We start from the raw sequence: 13,386 nt of genomic DNA, 5'->3' as shown, positions 1-13,386 counted from the left end.
AGCTCCATGAAGAATATTCCTTGGCCGAGGTTGGTTTGATCAAGGCAGTGACGACTGGCATGATATTATCTGAGTACCGAGACATAAGGGAAGAAACAAAGGTCAAAGCAGCTCCGGGGAGCTGGCCCCACAGATGGAGAGTATCCAACAAAGGACAGAATCATGATCCCAGAAGCTGGGACATTAGCGTGTGCTGCCAACACACCCAGGCAGTAAGGTTTCTCGCGGTTCCGGTGTCTCTCCCGGTCGTACCGGAACCCTGGATAACAGGTGCACAGCACTCGGCCGAAGTTATCTGTGCACTGCTGCTCACAGGGAGCCTCGGCACACACGTCGTAATCTGAAAAAGACAAGGGTGAGCTCACATCAGCCACAGTCGTTCAGCACACAGGGGTGGTGACATGGGGCCCGGGTCTGGAACAGACCTCCTGGGCTGCACCCTGCTCGGGAATGGCGAAGGGTGGCCGGCTACGTTTAGAAGGGCGTTAACCCTTTGCGCCATGGGCCACCTTTTAAAAAGTACTATGTTGGGGAACTTGGTGCTCAGCCTGGCCCGTGATTGAAGGCAAACATCCCCTGTGACTTTTCCCCGGGTCACCTTCCTCATCCACTGGGGTCTGCCACTCATCTGGAAAGCAAAGATGCTCTGGATGCCCCAGCATAGCCCTGCAGCAGTACCTGCGGGCCTGGTCTGGGCTTTTTCACCAGCTGCGGTAGAGAGAGGGAATTCCTTCCAGATGAACACTAAAGAAAAGCCGGCCCTAGTGAGGGGCACGGGCACCATCGCATGAGTGCAACCGCTGGAAGTCACACAGGCTAGGAGGAGCGTGAGGGAGGCTCTGGAACAGAGCTGGTGTGAGTGATGCAGGGCTGGGGTGTGCGCGCACGTGTGTGTGCGCGCGTGCGTGCGTGTGTGTATCCTGCATGCTGAGGAGGGGCTGGGAGCGGCTGGAGATCTCTGGATGCCCTCTTGAAAAGAATTAAAGCATCTCCTCCTCCCAGTCCTTACAAACTGATACTTAACAAGCCTCTGAAGGGACTTTGGCTCGGAGTCAGGAGCTCAGGCTGCACATTCACCTCCAGACTAGATCCAGCATCTCAATCACTGCGCTATCTTCCCTAGGTGCTGACAGATAAATGATCCTCGGATGTGGAGTAAACCCAGCTTTGCTCTGCCGCACAGGAAGGTGGAATGGGTGGGTTGGTCTGTTTTCAGCTCCGATGCAGGCGGGGGTCCATGGGGCAAGGATCATGCCATTCTCATGAGGACCTGCAAAGCTGCCCCTGCTAAATCTTTTCCCCTGTAATTGTGATGCCAAGTCTACTTTCCTGCCAGTCAAACATGGTTTCCTCAACTAAATATCACCTCTAGGCAGCCAGGGTGGTTGTTGTTGAAGACTTCATTTACTTGAGAGAGGGAGAGCACAGAGGGAGTGTGAAAGGGAGCAGCAGACTTTCTGCGGAGCAGGGAGCCCGATGTGGGGCTTGATCCCAGGACCCTGAGAGCATGACCTGAGCCGAAGGCAGACGCTTAGGTGCCCCTGGGCAGTCCAAGTTTTGTGCTCTATACTCTTCTCTTGCTCCCGTGTTCTGCCTTATTTGTGGAATGCCTACTCTGTCCCAGGCTAGGAGACATGCAGCATTATGGTGAAGAGTATGGGTTCCAGAGCCAGCGCTCCGAACTCTGCTACTGTCTGTGACCTCAGGTCCTTTAAGTCTCATCCTCTTACCTACAAAATAGGATTGACAGTAATAACGACTTTATGGTGCTTTTATGAAGGTTAACTTGGATGATGCCTTAAAGCACAATGCCCGACACACAGTAAAGCTTAACCTGCTCTTCTGCTGCCTTTATTACTAGGTCTTACTATTGTTTGGGTATCTGGCAAGGACGATGTCCCTTGGAATAACTGGCACTACTTTCTTCCTACAGTTTATGCTCAATTAATAACTGTTGAGCTAGAACAAATGAGATTATTCTATCACCTGGCATATCAAAATAATACAGCAGAGGGCTTGGCAAAGTAGATCCGGTTGGCAACCACTATTCCACTCTGCAGTGCTAGGGCAAAAGCAGCCATAGATAATACTTAAGTGCATGAGTATGGTTGTGTTTCAATAGAACTTTATTTACAAAAATATGCGGTGGGTCAGATTTGGCCATGGGTGGTTGACTTTTGACTTAGAGCAACAAATATGAGGCAGCAACACTCTTTTAAATTGCACCTTCTCCTCAGCACATTTGTTTAGAAATTCCAGTCTCTTTACTATCTGTGATGGTTAATTTTACGTGTCAGTGTGGCGAGGCCACAGTACCCAGATATTTGGTCAAGGACATTCTAAACGTTTCTGTGGAGATATTTGCTAAATGGGATCAACATTTAATTTGGTAGAGTCTGAATAAAGCAGATTGCCCTCCAAAATGTTGGTGGGCCCTTTCAATCAGTTGAAGGTCTTAATAGAAAAAAACACTTCCCCCAGGGAAGAGGGAATTTTGGTAGCAGACGACCTTTTGAGTCAAACTGTTAACTTGTTCCTGGGTTTCCAGCCTATCCTACGGACTTTTGATTTGCTAGTCTCCACAATCTTGTCAACTAACTCCTTTAAAGAAACCTCTCTCTGCTTCTCTGGACAATCCTAACGAATATACTATCTTTTCTGAATTTCTACATTTCTATGTTGCATTCTTGCTAATGGAAATCTTTATGACTATGGAGATCTTTAGTAAGAAGCCCATGCACACAGACTTATTCCCACAGACTGAAACACTTCAGTGTTCTAGGGACAGCAACAGAGCAGACTGCTAGTTAGGGCAAAGGTTATGTTAATCACAGGTGTCACAGGTCCCAATGAGGGTGAGGGGAGGCTACCTTTAGGCTCTGATGTTTGAAACCACAACACCTAACATTTCAAGAAAACCTAAGAATGTGGTATGCATGTAATGTGTTTTTATTTAGGCTGGGCAAGGTCTTTAGCTGGGTTCTTAAATCAACTGGCCTAAACTTAGTTTTCTTAGTATCTGCCAAATTGAAATATAAAGGACAGAGCTGCAGATGGAGAAAAGCTGGTTTATAAAAGAATGCAATTATTTTGATCTTTGTGGGTTTTTTCTCCCACCATGCTCTAACCAGCAGAATTGGCTGGCAGTGCGAAATTTAGTCTCAGAGAGGCCCAAGGCCACATAAACCATCTTATGTAAAGTGATTTCCTAACCAGCCTTCCTAAAGCAGCTTTCTCAAAGGTCCCAGCTATGGTTTAGTGAACTCTTCCACCCTTTCACCGAAGAGAGCAATACGCAGGGGGGATTCATTTATTTCTAACTGAGACAAAGAAACTGCTATGAGATAATGCAACCTGAATTGGCTTGGCTGGGCTCCTGGTTCTCCGCAAAGGCCTGGCTTCTTGGGTGACAGTGAAGAAACCTATTTCTCATTACCCACCCACCTCTCCCCGGCCCCAGGCAAACTAATCTCACGCTCTCCAGACAGTTCTTAGTGTTCTCTGGATCAGCGCTGGGGTCCTTCGCAGCTCCCTTCCTCCTACCTGTCCAGGTCCTCGACAGCCTTCCTTGATCAGCTGGCTCCCCCTCCTTCCTGAGACCACCTCAGACTGCCCTGAGTTCTCTGTGCTCCGGGCCTGCTCCAGACACTTTCTGTTCTGAATGCCGCTACCACACATGTTGTGGTCATTATTAAAAACAACAGCAGGAACCACCGTTTATCAAGCACTTAATAAGAGCCAGCTTCTGTTCCAAGTACCTTACATGCGGTAAGATTCTTAAAACCACCATGAGTGAAGTACTAATACTTTCCCACAAAGACTAAGGTAGGATACTGAATCCTTGTGTCCTCTTGAAATTCACATGTTGAAATCCTAACCTCCAAGGTGATGGTCTGAGAAGGTGGGGCCTTTGGGAGGGGCTTCTTAGATCCTGAGGACTCTGTCCTCATGAAGGGGCTTGGTGCATTTATAAAAGAAACCCCAGAGAGCTCTCTCGTCCCTTCTGCCCTGAAAGGGACAGAGCAAGAAGGTGGCTATTTATGAACCAGGAAGCTCCCACCAGGCATGGCATTTTCCGGGGTTTTGGTCTTGGACTTAGCCTCCAGAACTATAAAAGAAATAAACATTTGTGGTTTAAGCCACCAGACTATGGTATTTCTGTTATAGCAGCCAGAATGGACTAAGGCAATATGGGAAGTGTAATTAAAATTCAGGTCTCTTGGGATGCCTGGGTGGCTCAATTGGTTAAGCCTTGGCCATTGGCTCAGGTCATGATCCCAGGGTCCTGGGATCGAGTCCCGCATCGGGCTCCCTGCTCAGCGGGGAGTCTGCTTCTCCCTCTGCCTGTCACTACCACCCCCCCCCCGCTTGTGCTCCCCCTCTCTCTGACAAATAAATAATAATAAAAATAAAATCTTTAAAAAAATTCAGGTATCTCTGATTTCATGCTTGTCTATACCTGTCTCCCCAGCTTGAGGGTATGGGCTTTGAGGGTTGGGCCCAGGTCTGACACTACTCTTGTCTCCTCAGTGCTGGGCTGAGCACAGGGCTTGAAGGGGCTTTGAGTTTAGCATATGAAAAGCACAGAGAGAGGTGGGGAGGATGCTTGTGTTCTAACTGTGTATGACATGCTGATTAGGGAAATACAGCCTTTTGAGCTTAAAACCTGAAATACATGAGTACGGTTTGTATATATGGAAGATGCTCAATATATGTGTATAAGTTGTGTAATGATTTAGGTAGAGCATACTATACATGGAGCTCAACTGGCACTAGAAGAATTTAATGCCAAAAAAACCTGAAATTACACACAGGTAACCAACATACATCCTATATACACCTGAACTTTATAGACACCTAACAACTAGTCACAAACAAGGTGAAAAGACATAATCTTTTATATTACATACCTTCTGGGATGCATTGTCCAAGAACAAACTTATACCCTTTGCAGCATTTTTTCCTAAGAGACAAACAAAAATGTATTTTAAATGGGATGTTAGATTAAAAATATAATTCTTTTCAGTTACTGAATGACTTGTGCCCAGGGAAAAGTGAGGCCTAAGGGAAAGAAAGGGATGTGTAGCTTTAAGGGAAGCAGAGATAAAACGGGGAAATATTATCAATAGCACATGGCCACATCTTCCAATAGCAGGATGCCCTTTTCATCACGGAATATATGTTTTCATATATTCAAGTTTTCACATTACCTCCAACCAAGTTCCTCTCCTGCTTAAATATATGTAATTAATCCCTTGAATCCAATGAAGTGGATTAACGCAGAGACTTCAAGATAGTTAGATCAGATGATCGGAGGGCCTCAGGATATAAAGGGACTTTGAGGCTGGTCAGACCCCTCAGCCCACAAGCCAGGGATTCACCGACTTGCTAATTTTAACAATTAGCTAACAACTAGATAATTATAACATAATGATGGCTAATTATAATCATAATTAGATAGCTAATTATTAGTAAGACTGAGGCTGGGACCCAAGCATTCTGACTCCCATTTGAGTGCTTGCTTTATCCTGTACCACATAAGGTACTGAAAGGTATCTAAATTATCTGAATTTAAAAAACAGCAAACAAGCAGTTCATTCACTTTCATTCATTCATTTTGAGAGAGAGAGTTAAGAGAGCACGTGGGAGCAGGGCAGAGGGAGAGGGGGAGAGAGAGAATCTCAAGCAGACTCAAAGTTGAGCATGGAGCCCAATGCAGGGCTCGATCTCACCACCCTGAGATCACGACCTGAGCCAAAATCAAGAGTTGGACACTTAACCCACTGAGTCACCCAGGTGCCCCAACAACAGGCAATTCTAACAAAAATTTCCAAGACTTGTATCTCTGCCTGAGGTAGAGAGATGGTGCCATCAGTTCAAAATGTACATCTCCACTGGAAATATTATGTGTCTGGTAAGGAGTTGTAAGCTCCTAACAGACCAATCCCCTACAGATAGCAACTATAAACTCTGGACAAAACAGAAGCAAACCACCACTTGGTAGGTCCTGGTGAGTAAAGAGAAGTGGGCAGGATTTAAGAGGAGAGTTGAAATTCTGAACAAGGGACCAACCTGGGCTAAGTTTCCTGCTTTTTAGGGCTTTAGCCTATCATAGTGCCCATCCCAGTTGCTATGTGGTGTGGAAAGCTAAAACACAGGGAACCCACAGGGAGTTTTGGCTCGATCAAATGGAGGACAAAGTTGGGGCAACCAGAGGCATGAAAAACTGAGGAAAACCCTGGAAGGGAGAGTGCTGGAAAAGGGGAGCCTTAAATTCTGGGTATAAATTCTCCCCAAGCTCTGGTAAGCCCTAACCCATGCGTGTGGGGAGCAGGCTCAAAACACCTCCGCTAAATGCAACACAGGTTGAAGGCTTGAGCTACCACCTACTGCCAGGCAGTTTTCACATTACATCCAACCAAGTTCCTCTCCTGCTTAAAGAGAAATATCAACATTCTGTGGATGAACTGAACAGGATCCAGGGTCTCCATGATGTAACTTGTACAAATGTGACCCATTCTCAAGGGAAAGACAATCAATGATGCCAACTCTAATTGCAGATGTTGGAATTATCAGACACAACGTTAAAGCAGCTGTTACAACTATGTTTCAAGATAGAAGGGAAAATACCCTTGTAATCAATGAAAAGGTAGGAAATCTAAGAGAAATAGAAACTATGAAAGGAACAAAATAGAAGAATTAGGAAATATATCAAATTAAAAAAAAAAACAAAAAAACCAGGGTGCCTGGGTGGCTCAGTTGGTTGGGTGACTGCCTTCAGTTCAGGTCATGATCCCGGAATCCTGGGATCGAGTCCCGCATCGCGCTCCCGGCTCAGCAGGGAGCCTGCTTCTCCCTCTGACCCCTTCCCTCTCGTGCTGTTTCTCTTTCTCTCTCTCTCTCTCTCTCAAATAAATAAAATCTTAAGAAAAACAAAAAACAAAAAACCATCTCACTGGATGGGTTTAACAACTGAACGGTGACAGGAATTAGTGAATTTGAAGATCTAAGCACAGGAATAAGCCAATTTAAAGAGAAAAAAATGATTAAAAAAATGCACTATACCTCAGGGACTGGTGGGACAATTTCAAAAGCTCTAATGTATGGTATTTGGAGTTCCAGAAGGTGGGGAGAGAGAAAACGGAACCAAAAATAAATTTGAAAAATGGTTGAAATATCCCAAGTTGATGGGGTGCCTGGGTGGCTCAGTTGGTTAAGTGTCTGCCTTTGGCTCAGGTCATGATCCCCGGGTCCTGGGATCAAGCCCCGGGTCAGGCTCTCTGCTCAGCAGGGAGCCTGTTTCCTCCCCCCACCCCATGCTTGTGCTCTCTGCCTTTCTCTGAAATGAATAAATCTTAAAAGAAAAGAAAATATCCCTAGTGAAAAACAAATTTACAGACTAAAAATGTTCAGCAAACCTGAAATGGGTTAAATACACACGCGTAAAAAAAACATCTAGAGACATCACAGTCCTCCTGCCGAAAACTAAAGAGAAAAATCTTGAAAGCAGGCGGAGAGAATGTGCACATCTATAAGAGTGTGGCCATGCGCAGCTCATCAAAAGCGATGGTAACCAGAAAGAGTGGTAGGACATCTTTTAAGTGCTGAGAAAAACCAGGCTGTCAGCCCAGAATCCTATATCCAGTGAAAATACCCTTCAAGAATGAAGATGAAATAAAGATGTTTCAGATTAAAGAAAACCAAGCATTCATCACCAGCAGAGCTGGGTAATGACAAATACTAAAAGGGAGCTCTTCAGAATATAAACGACAGGGTACTGGGGGGAACTTGGATCTTTAGGAAGGAATGAAATGCCTCCTGCATGATGTATCTGGGTACATATAAAAGGCTATTTTTTCATGCTTAGTTATTTTAAGGCAAAAATTATACACTGTCTTGCAGGATTCATAATGCAAGTAAATGCAACAAAGAGAACTGCAGAATTAAAAAAAATGGCAGGGCTGTAAATGGACCTACATGGTCACAAACTGTCTACACTGCGTGTGAAAGTATACAACACTGACATTTCCACCACAGCACACATTCCCCTTTGTTCTCCATCTCTCCAGCCTCCGTTACTCTTCCCTTCCCTCCCATTCTCTCCCAGCTGGGTTCCTGGTAAGCTTCCTTTGACCACTTCCAAAATTAGTATGCTAATTCAGAGGCCAAGAATTAACCTGGGTGTGGTGAATTTGCAAATCTCCAAAATATAGCCCAAGATCTTTTGCATTGATTATAAAGGTTAAACTATCATTTAAAAAAATGATTTCTTTGTAACAGTAAGAGAAATCACATTCAAGGTTACTCCCATCAAAATATCATTCTCAATCATTTGTATCTGGACATGCTTTTTAGGTTAAATATGGTCCAATGACTGGGAAGTGCACATCACCTGCAGTCTATTGATGCTGCCACGTGTGTGAGCATATCATTTGTATGTTGAAGTGAATACGGGGGCAGGAACCACAGATCTGGGAAATTAGGCATTATCTGAGTCCTAAAGCAAATTCCCACCTTTGTCAAATGGTCCGAACCTTCCACCAGGTTAGACAAAGACTTCTAAGAAAAATATGATACACTTAAATGCATGTTTTCCATCACATTTCAGTGAGACAATAATTTAACATTACTTCCTACTTTTACAAATTATCGGTCAATTTTATTTATTTTTAAAGATTTTATTTATTCATGAGAGACAGAGGGAGGGAGAGAGAGAGAGAGAGAGAGACAGAGAGAGAGAGAGAAGCAGAAGGAGAAGCAGGCTCCCAAGGAGCAGGGAGCCTGATGTGGGACTCGATCCCAGGACCCTGGGATCATGACCTGAGCCGAAGGCAGATGCTTAACCATCTGAGCCACCCAGGCGCCCAATTTTATTTTTTTAAGATTTTGTTTTTAAGTAATCGCCACACCCAACATGGGACTTGAACTTACAACCCTAAGATCAAGAGTTGCATGCTCTCCCAGTGAACCAGCCAGGGGCCCGTCAAATCAGTCTTCGTAGACTGGTCTGCTAGGCGGGTTCAACTCACAGGAGAAACTTCAGCAATCTCTTCCTAAAACTTTTTTTTTTTTTTAAGACTTTATTTATTTGAGACAGAGAGAACACGTGAGAGAGAGCGCATGAGCAGGGGTGGGGCACAGGGAGAAGCAGACTCCTCGCTGAGCAGGGAGCCTGACGCGAGGCTCGAGCCCAGGACTTTGGGCTCATGACTGAGCCGAAGGCAGATGCTTAACCAACTGAGCCACCCAGTTGCCCCTCTTCCTAAAACTTTTAAAATTTACAAGAATTTTATTAAATCCATTTATAAACTTTATATAAAATGTATTAAAAATGTATACAATTTACAAATATCACATCTGGTAAGAGAACATTCTGAGGCCCAACTGGGTACAGCACAGCCTCATTTCTCCCTGCAACATTTCTCATGTGCAATCCAGCTGGGGTGGACAATCTTACTTCAAAAGCATAAGTGGGCTTCCATTATAAAAACTGGTGGCATCTGGGATGTTCCTGAATCAGACTGGACTGAAATAACTACAGGTCCCCTCCCCTGCAAAGGACACATTTGACAATCTGTATGTGTACACTCAATATAGGTTATTTTGAATCTTTCCTCAGCCTATTTTATGGTTCGTGTGTGTGTGTGTGTGTGTGTGTGTGTGTGTATGTGTGTGTGATTTACTGCTATGAACGATGTCTGGCAATGTCCAGAGTTTTCCAATTAGACATAATTTCCCAACATCTCCAACTGATTTATAATTTTACATGACAAGGGAAGCCCCTGGGGTAGAAACTTATGATTATTATTTCTAACAGAGGTAGAGGTCTACCTTTACATTCTGTGAAACTTACACTGTCTAGTTTTTCATGGTTTAAGAAAGTCCAAGTTCCTAACAACCAGAAAGAAAACTGCTTAATAGGGTATTCATTAAAATTTTACAGCTCTTACTTACTGTATTACTTGAAGCTGTCCTACAGAAAACTGTAAGAGGAAGAACAGTGCCCTATATTATCTGAAACTCAAGCAAATCACAAGAAAGTTGGATGGAGGGGAAACATGTGTTTTTGATACATCTTAAGTACAACAGCACATTTAAACATATGGTTCTATTTCTATTTAAATAGCGCACCTAACGTACAGCTGCTGAGAAGTTTGATGCCATTTCAAAGTTCATGCACGTGGATGCAACCCTTACAACAATCTCTCTTTCTACATCCAAGAAATCATATGTGGGCATTCTGATCTTCTTGAGCATTGCAAAGGCTTGGGATTGTCCATTTAGGGGAGCCCAAAGTAACGTGTCATTTGCCTTTTTATGAAATTAAATAACATAGTGATTTGATATGCTTTCAAAAGACTACGGAGCTCTATCAGGAGAAGATCTAAGCTTCAGAATGGCCATGCTTCATTTAAATACCTGCTCAGCTAAGAATTAACTTCTCCTCCTTGGCTGTTTTTTTCTTTAATTGCATACCTAACGCCATCTCTCTGCTCAAAAGAAGGAGATCTGAGATTCCACTGTACCCGCCTGCTTCTCTAGAGTTCCTGGGAAGACAGCATTATTTTGCATGTTAAACACCCATCCAACATAAACCATTTAAAATAAACAATGAAATATTCCAAAGTATAAAAAAATAAACACTGGCCGTACATGTCATGCCATTTCAAAGATTACTTACAACATAATTTACGTATAACGAAGTCAAGATAGCCAAAGTGAAATCTCCTTCTCGTTATGCAAGCAAGGCACTCGTTAGACCGAACTACAAACATGGCTGTGTGGTTTTTTTATCTTTAAGAAAAACAAATGAAGATGGGAAAAGCTCATGTGGATTCTGGGGAGACGGTCCTTCTTAATCCACTTCATGTGTCATAGCTTGGTTTTCCAAATGCAAATGCTTTTCTCGTTTCTTGGCGAGGGGAAGTGGTGATCAGGGGTGGTGGTTACATAGAAAGGGCAACATCTGCTCATCAGGAAAGTCTGTGGAGGCTTCCCCTGGGTGCCCCGGAGCATGAACACACATACAAAATCATAAATAAAAACAGTGGAGCCAGAGATATATCCCAGCAACCAAGTGTATGAGAGAGCTTTTGGAAGGAAAAATGGAATTGGGAAAATGAAGATGATAGAAATGCCGTCTGTCTGCTGTTAGCCGATGGTAGAAAAGAATTTTTTTAAAAGATTTTATTTATTTATTTGAGAGAGAGAGAATGAGAGATAGAGAGCACGAGAGGGAAGAGGTTCAGAGGGAGAAGCAGACTCCCTGCTCAGCAGGGAGCCCGATGCGGGACTCGATCCTGGGACTCCAGGATCATGACCTGAGCCGAAGGCAGTCGCTCAACCAACTGAGCCATCCAGGTGCCCAAGAATTTTTTTTTTAAACTTTCTATAGATTTAGAGGACAAGGAGGGATCGTGAAAGGTCAAGTGAGTTATAAGGCAAGAAATATTTCAACACTTGCTCCACAATAGTAAATTTTCCTAAGATTTATTTGGGGTTTCCTTTGCAGAGCTGTCTAGATATGCACCAGATGGATCAGATTTTTTTTTTTTAATGAGAGAAAGAACCACACTTTTTAGAGTATTTTACGGTTCTTTGTGCCAAGCTATGTGCAGTGGATGGAGCAATGGCTTTGGGGTCAAGCAATCTGGTTTACAATTCTGGCTCTGTCATTTAAAGACCTTGCGATGTGACCTTGGGCTCATCTCTTAAACTCGCTGAGTTTCAGATTCCTCATGGATAAAACATGAGTAATAATATTTGCTTTGCAGAATTATCACAAGGATTACAGATAATAAAGGTACCTAGCACAGGGCCTGGCTTAGGGTCAGAATAGTGTTCTAGCTACAGCTTTATGAACACATCAAGAAAATAGCAAAAGCCACTCTTCCCAGATGCCTTCACCTTATGACTTATCTCTTCCTTCCACTTCCTATTCAATGGCTGATACGTTCTTCCAAAAACAAGAGAGATGGGGAAGCAGAGAAAGGAAGGAGGGAGAAAAGTTTTGATTTTAAGATGATGGAAAAGTAATATTTTTGGCCTCTTCTTTCACAAGTTAACCCCAAATAATGGGAATAAGAAATAAAAATGCAAGGTCAAAATCCATGGATTAGGAATATAATTCTAATATGGAGTCTAATAGGAATGTGGCCAGTAGATGGGAGAATGGGAAGTGATTTTTTTTGAAGATTTTATTTATTTGTCAGAATAAGACAGTGAGTGAGCGAGCGTGCTCGCACAAGCAGGGGGAGGGGCAGAGAGAGAAGCAGTCTCCCTGCTGAGCAAGGAGCCCAACGCAGCACTTGATCTCAGAACCCTGGGATCATGACCTGAGCCGAAAGCAGATGCTTAACTGAGTGAGCCACCCAGTTCCCTGGGAAGTGATTTTGCAGAATGGCGTAACTTCAAACCTACGAGCCTCCACAGGGGGTTATGGAGAAGCCAACACCCTGCAGCACCCTCCAACACCCTGCAGCTCCTCAGCCAGGCTTAGGAACCGCACACACCAGGCATCGAGGAAAGGGGAGGCCAGAAGAGAGCAAGACAATCTCAAAGTCTGGTGAGAAGCTGGACTTCCTGCCCTGCCCCCCCCACCCCCCACCCCCAGGCACCCTTTGTCAGCTACCCTTCATCTACCACTGCAAGTGGCAGAAGGTACAGTCTTTGGGGAAACGTGCACCCGAGAAGCTCAAGACTGTCACATCAAGCAGGAGGCCCCTGGGGGACTTGCCCACGAGCAGATAATCCTGCCCAGGCACACAGAATTTCCAAACATTTTTAAAGAACCCCTTCAATGGAATATCTCATTCCAAAACAATGAAAGCCTCCCCATGATGGTTTCTGAAGGCCAGCTGATGGCAGCTTCCCCACATCCCCAGTTAGCCCATTCTAATTGAAGAGATACAAGGCCGGGAAAATGCAGAGACCAGTATGCACGGTCTCTTTCCACCACCTAATCCTGCCGTGGCATACCAGACGAGGGGGTCTATGAGAGACTTTTGCCAGGAACAACACAGCCCACGAAACCCTTGGGACTACATTAAAGGCCTGAGGATGGATGGATGGATGAATTGATTGATCTTTAAAGATTTTACTCATTTATTTGAGAGAGCACGAGCAGGGGAAGGAGCAGAGGGAGAGGGACAAGTAGACTCCGCACTGAGCGCAGAGCCCAACTTGGGGCTTGATCTCATGACCCTGAGATCATGACCTGAGCTGAAATCAAGAGTCAGTTGCTTTTTTTTTTTTTTTAAAGATTTTATTTGACAGAGAGAGACACAGCGAGAGAGGGAACACAAACGGGGAGAGGGAGAAGCAGGCTTCCCGCGGAGCAGGGAGCCCGATGCGGGGCTCGATCCCAGGACCCTGGGATCATGACCT

General features: G+C 44.4%; 1 protein-coding gene across 4 annotated transcripts in view; it reads right to left on the bottom strand.

Annotated features, from left to right (window-relative positions):
• The window catches only part of CCBE1 (collagen and calcium binding EGF domains 1), a 249,079-nt gene that overhangs the window by 46,179 nt on the left and 189,514 nt on the right, over window positions 1-13,386 (bottom strand). For all 4 annotated transcript variants that reach the window (XR_012379993.1, XR_012379994.1, XM_073898114.1 and 1 more), the window contains exons 3-4: window positions 4,911-4,963; window positions 206-340 (exon numbers count right to left, since the gene is read on the bottom strand). Coding sequence is in view for 2 of the 4 variants with exons in the window: in XM_073898114.1 (XP_073754215.1) it covers window positions 206-340; window positions 4,911-4,963 (188 nt within the window). In the remaining 2 variants the exon portion in view is untranslated. The remainder of the gene's footprint in view (window positions 1-205; window positions 341-4,910; window positions 4,964-13,386) is intronic.

This window comes from Callorhinus ursinus, unplaced genomic scaffold (assembly GCF_003265705.2).
Source record: "Callorhinus ursinus isolate GAN/ISIS: 27379988/994484 unplaced genomic scaffold, GSC_fseal_2.0 scaffold11, whole genome shotgun sequence".
NCBI lineage: Eukaryota > Metazoa > Chordata > Mammalia > Carnivora > Otariidae > Callorhinus > Callorhinus ursinus.
Note: the sequence above shows the minus strand (reverse complement) of the source record. Positions and strands in the feature narration are given on the sequence as shown.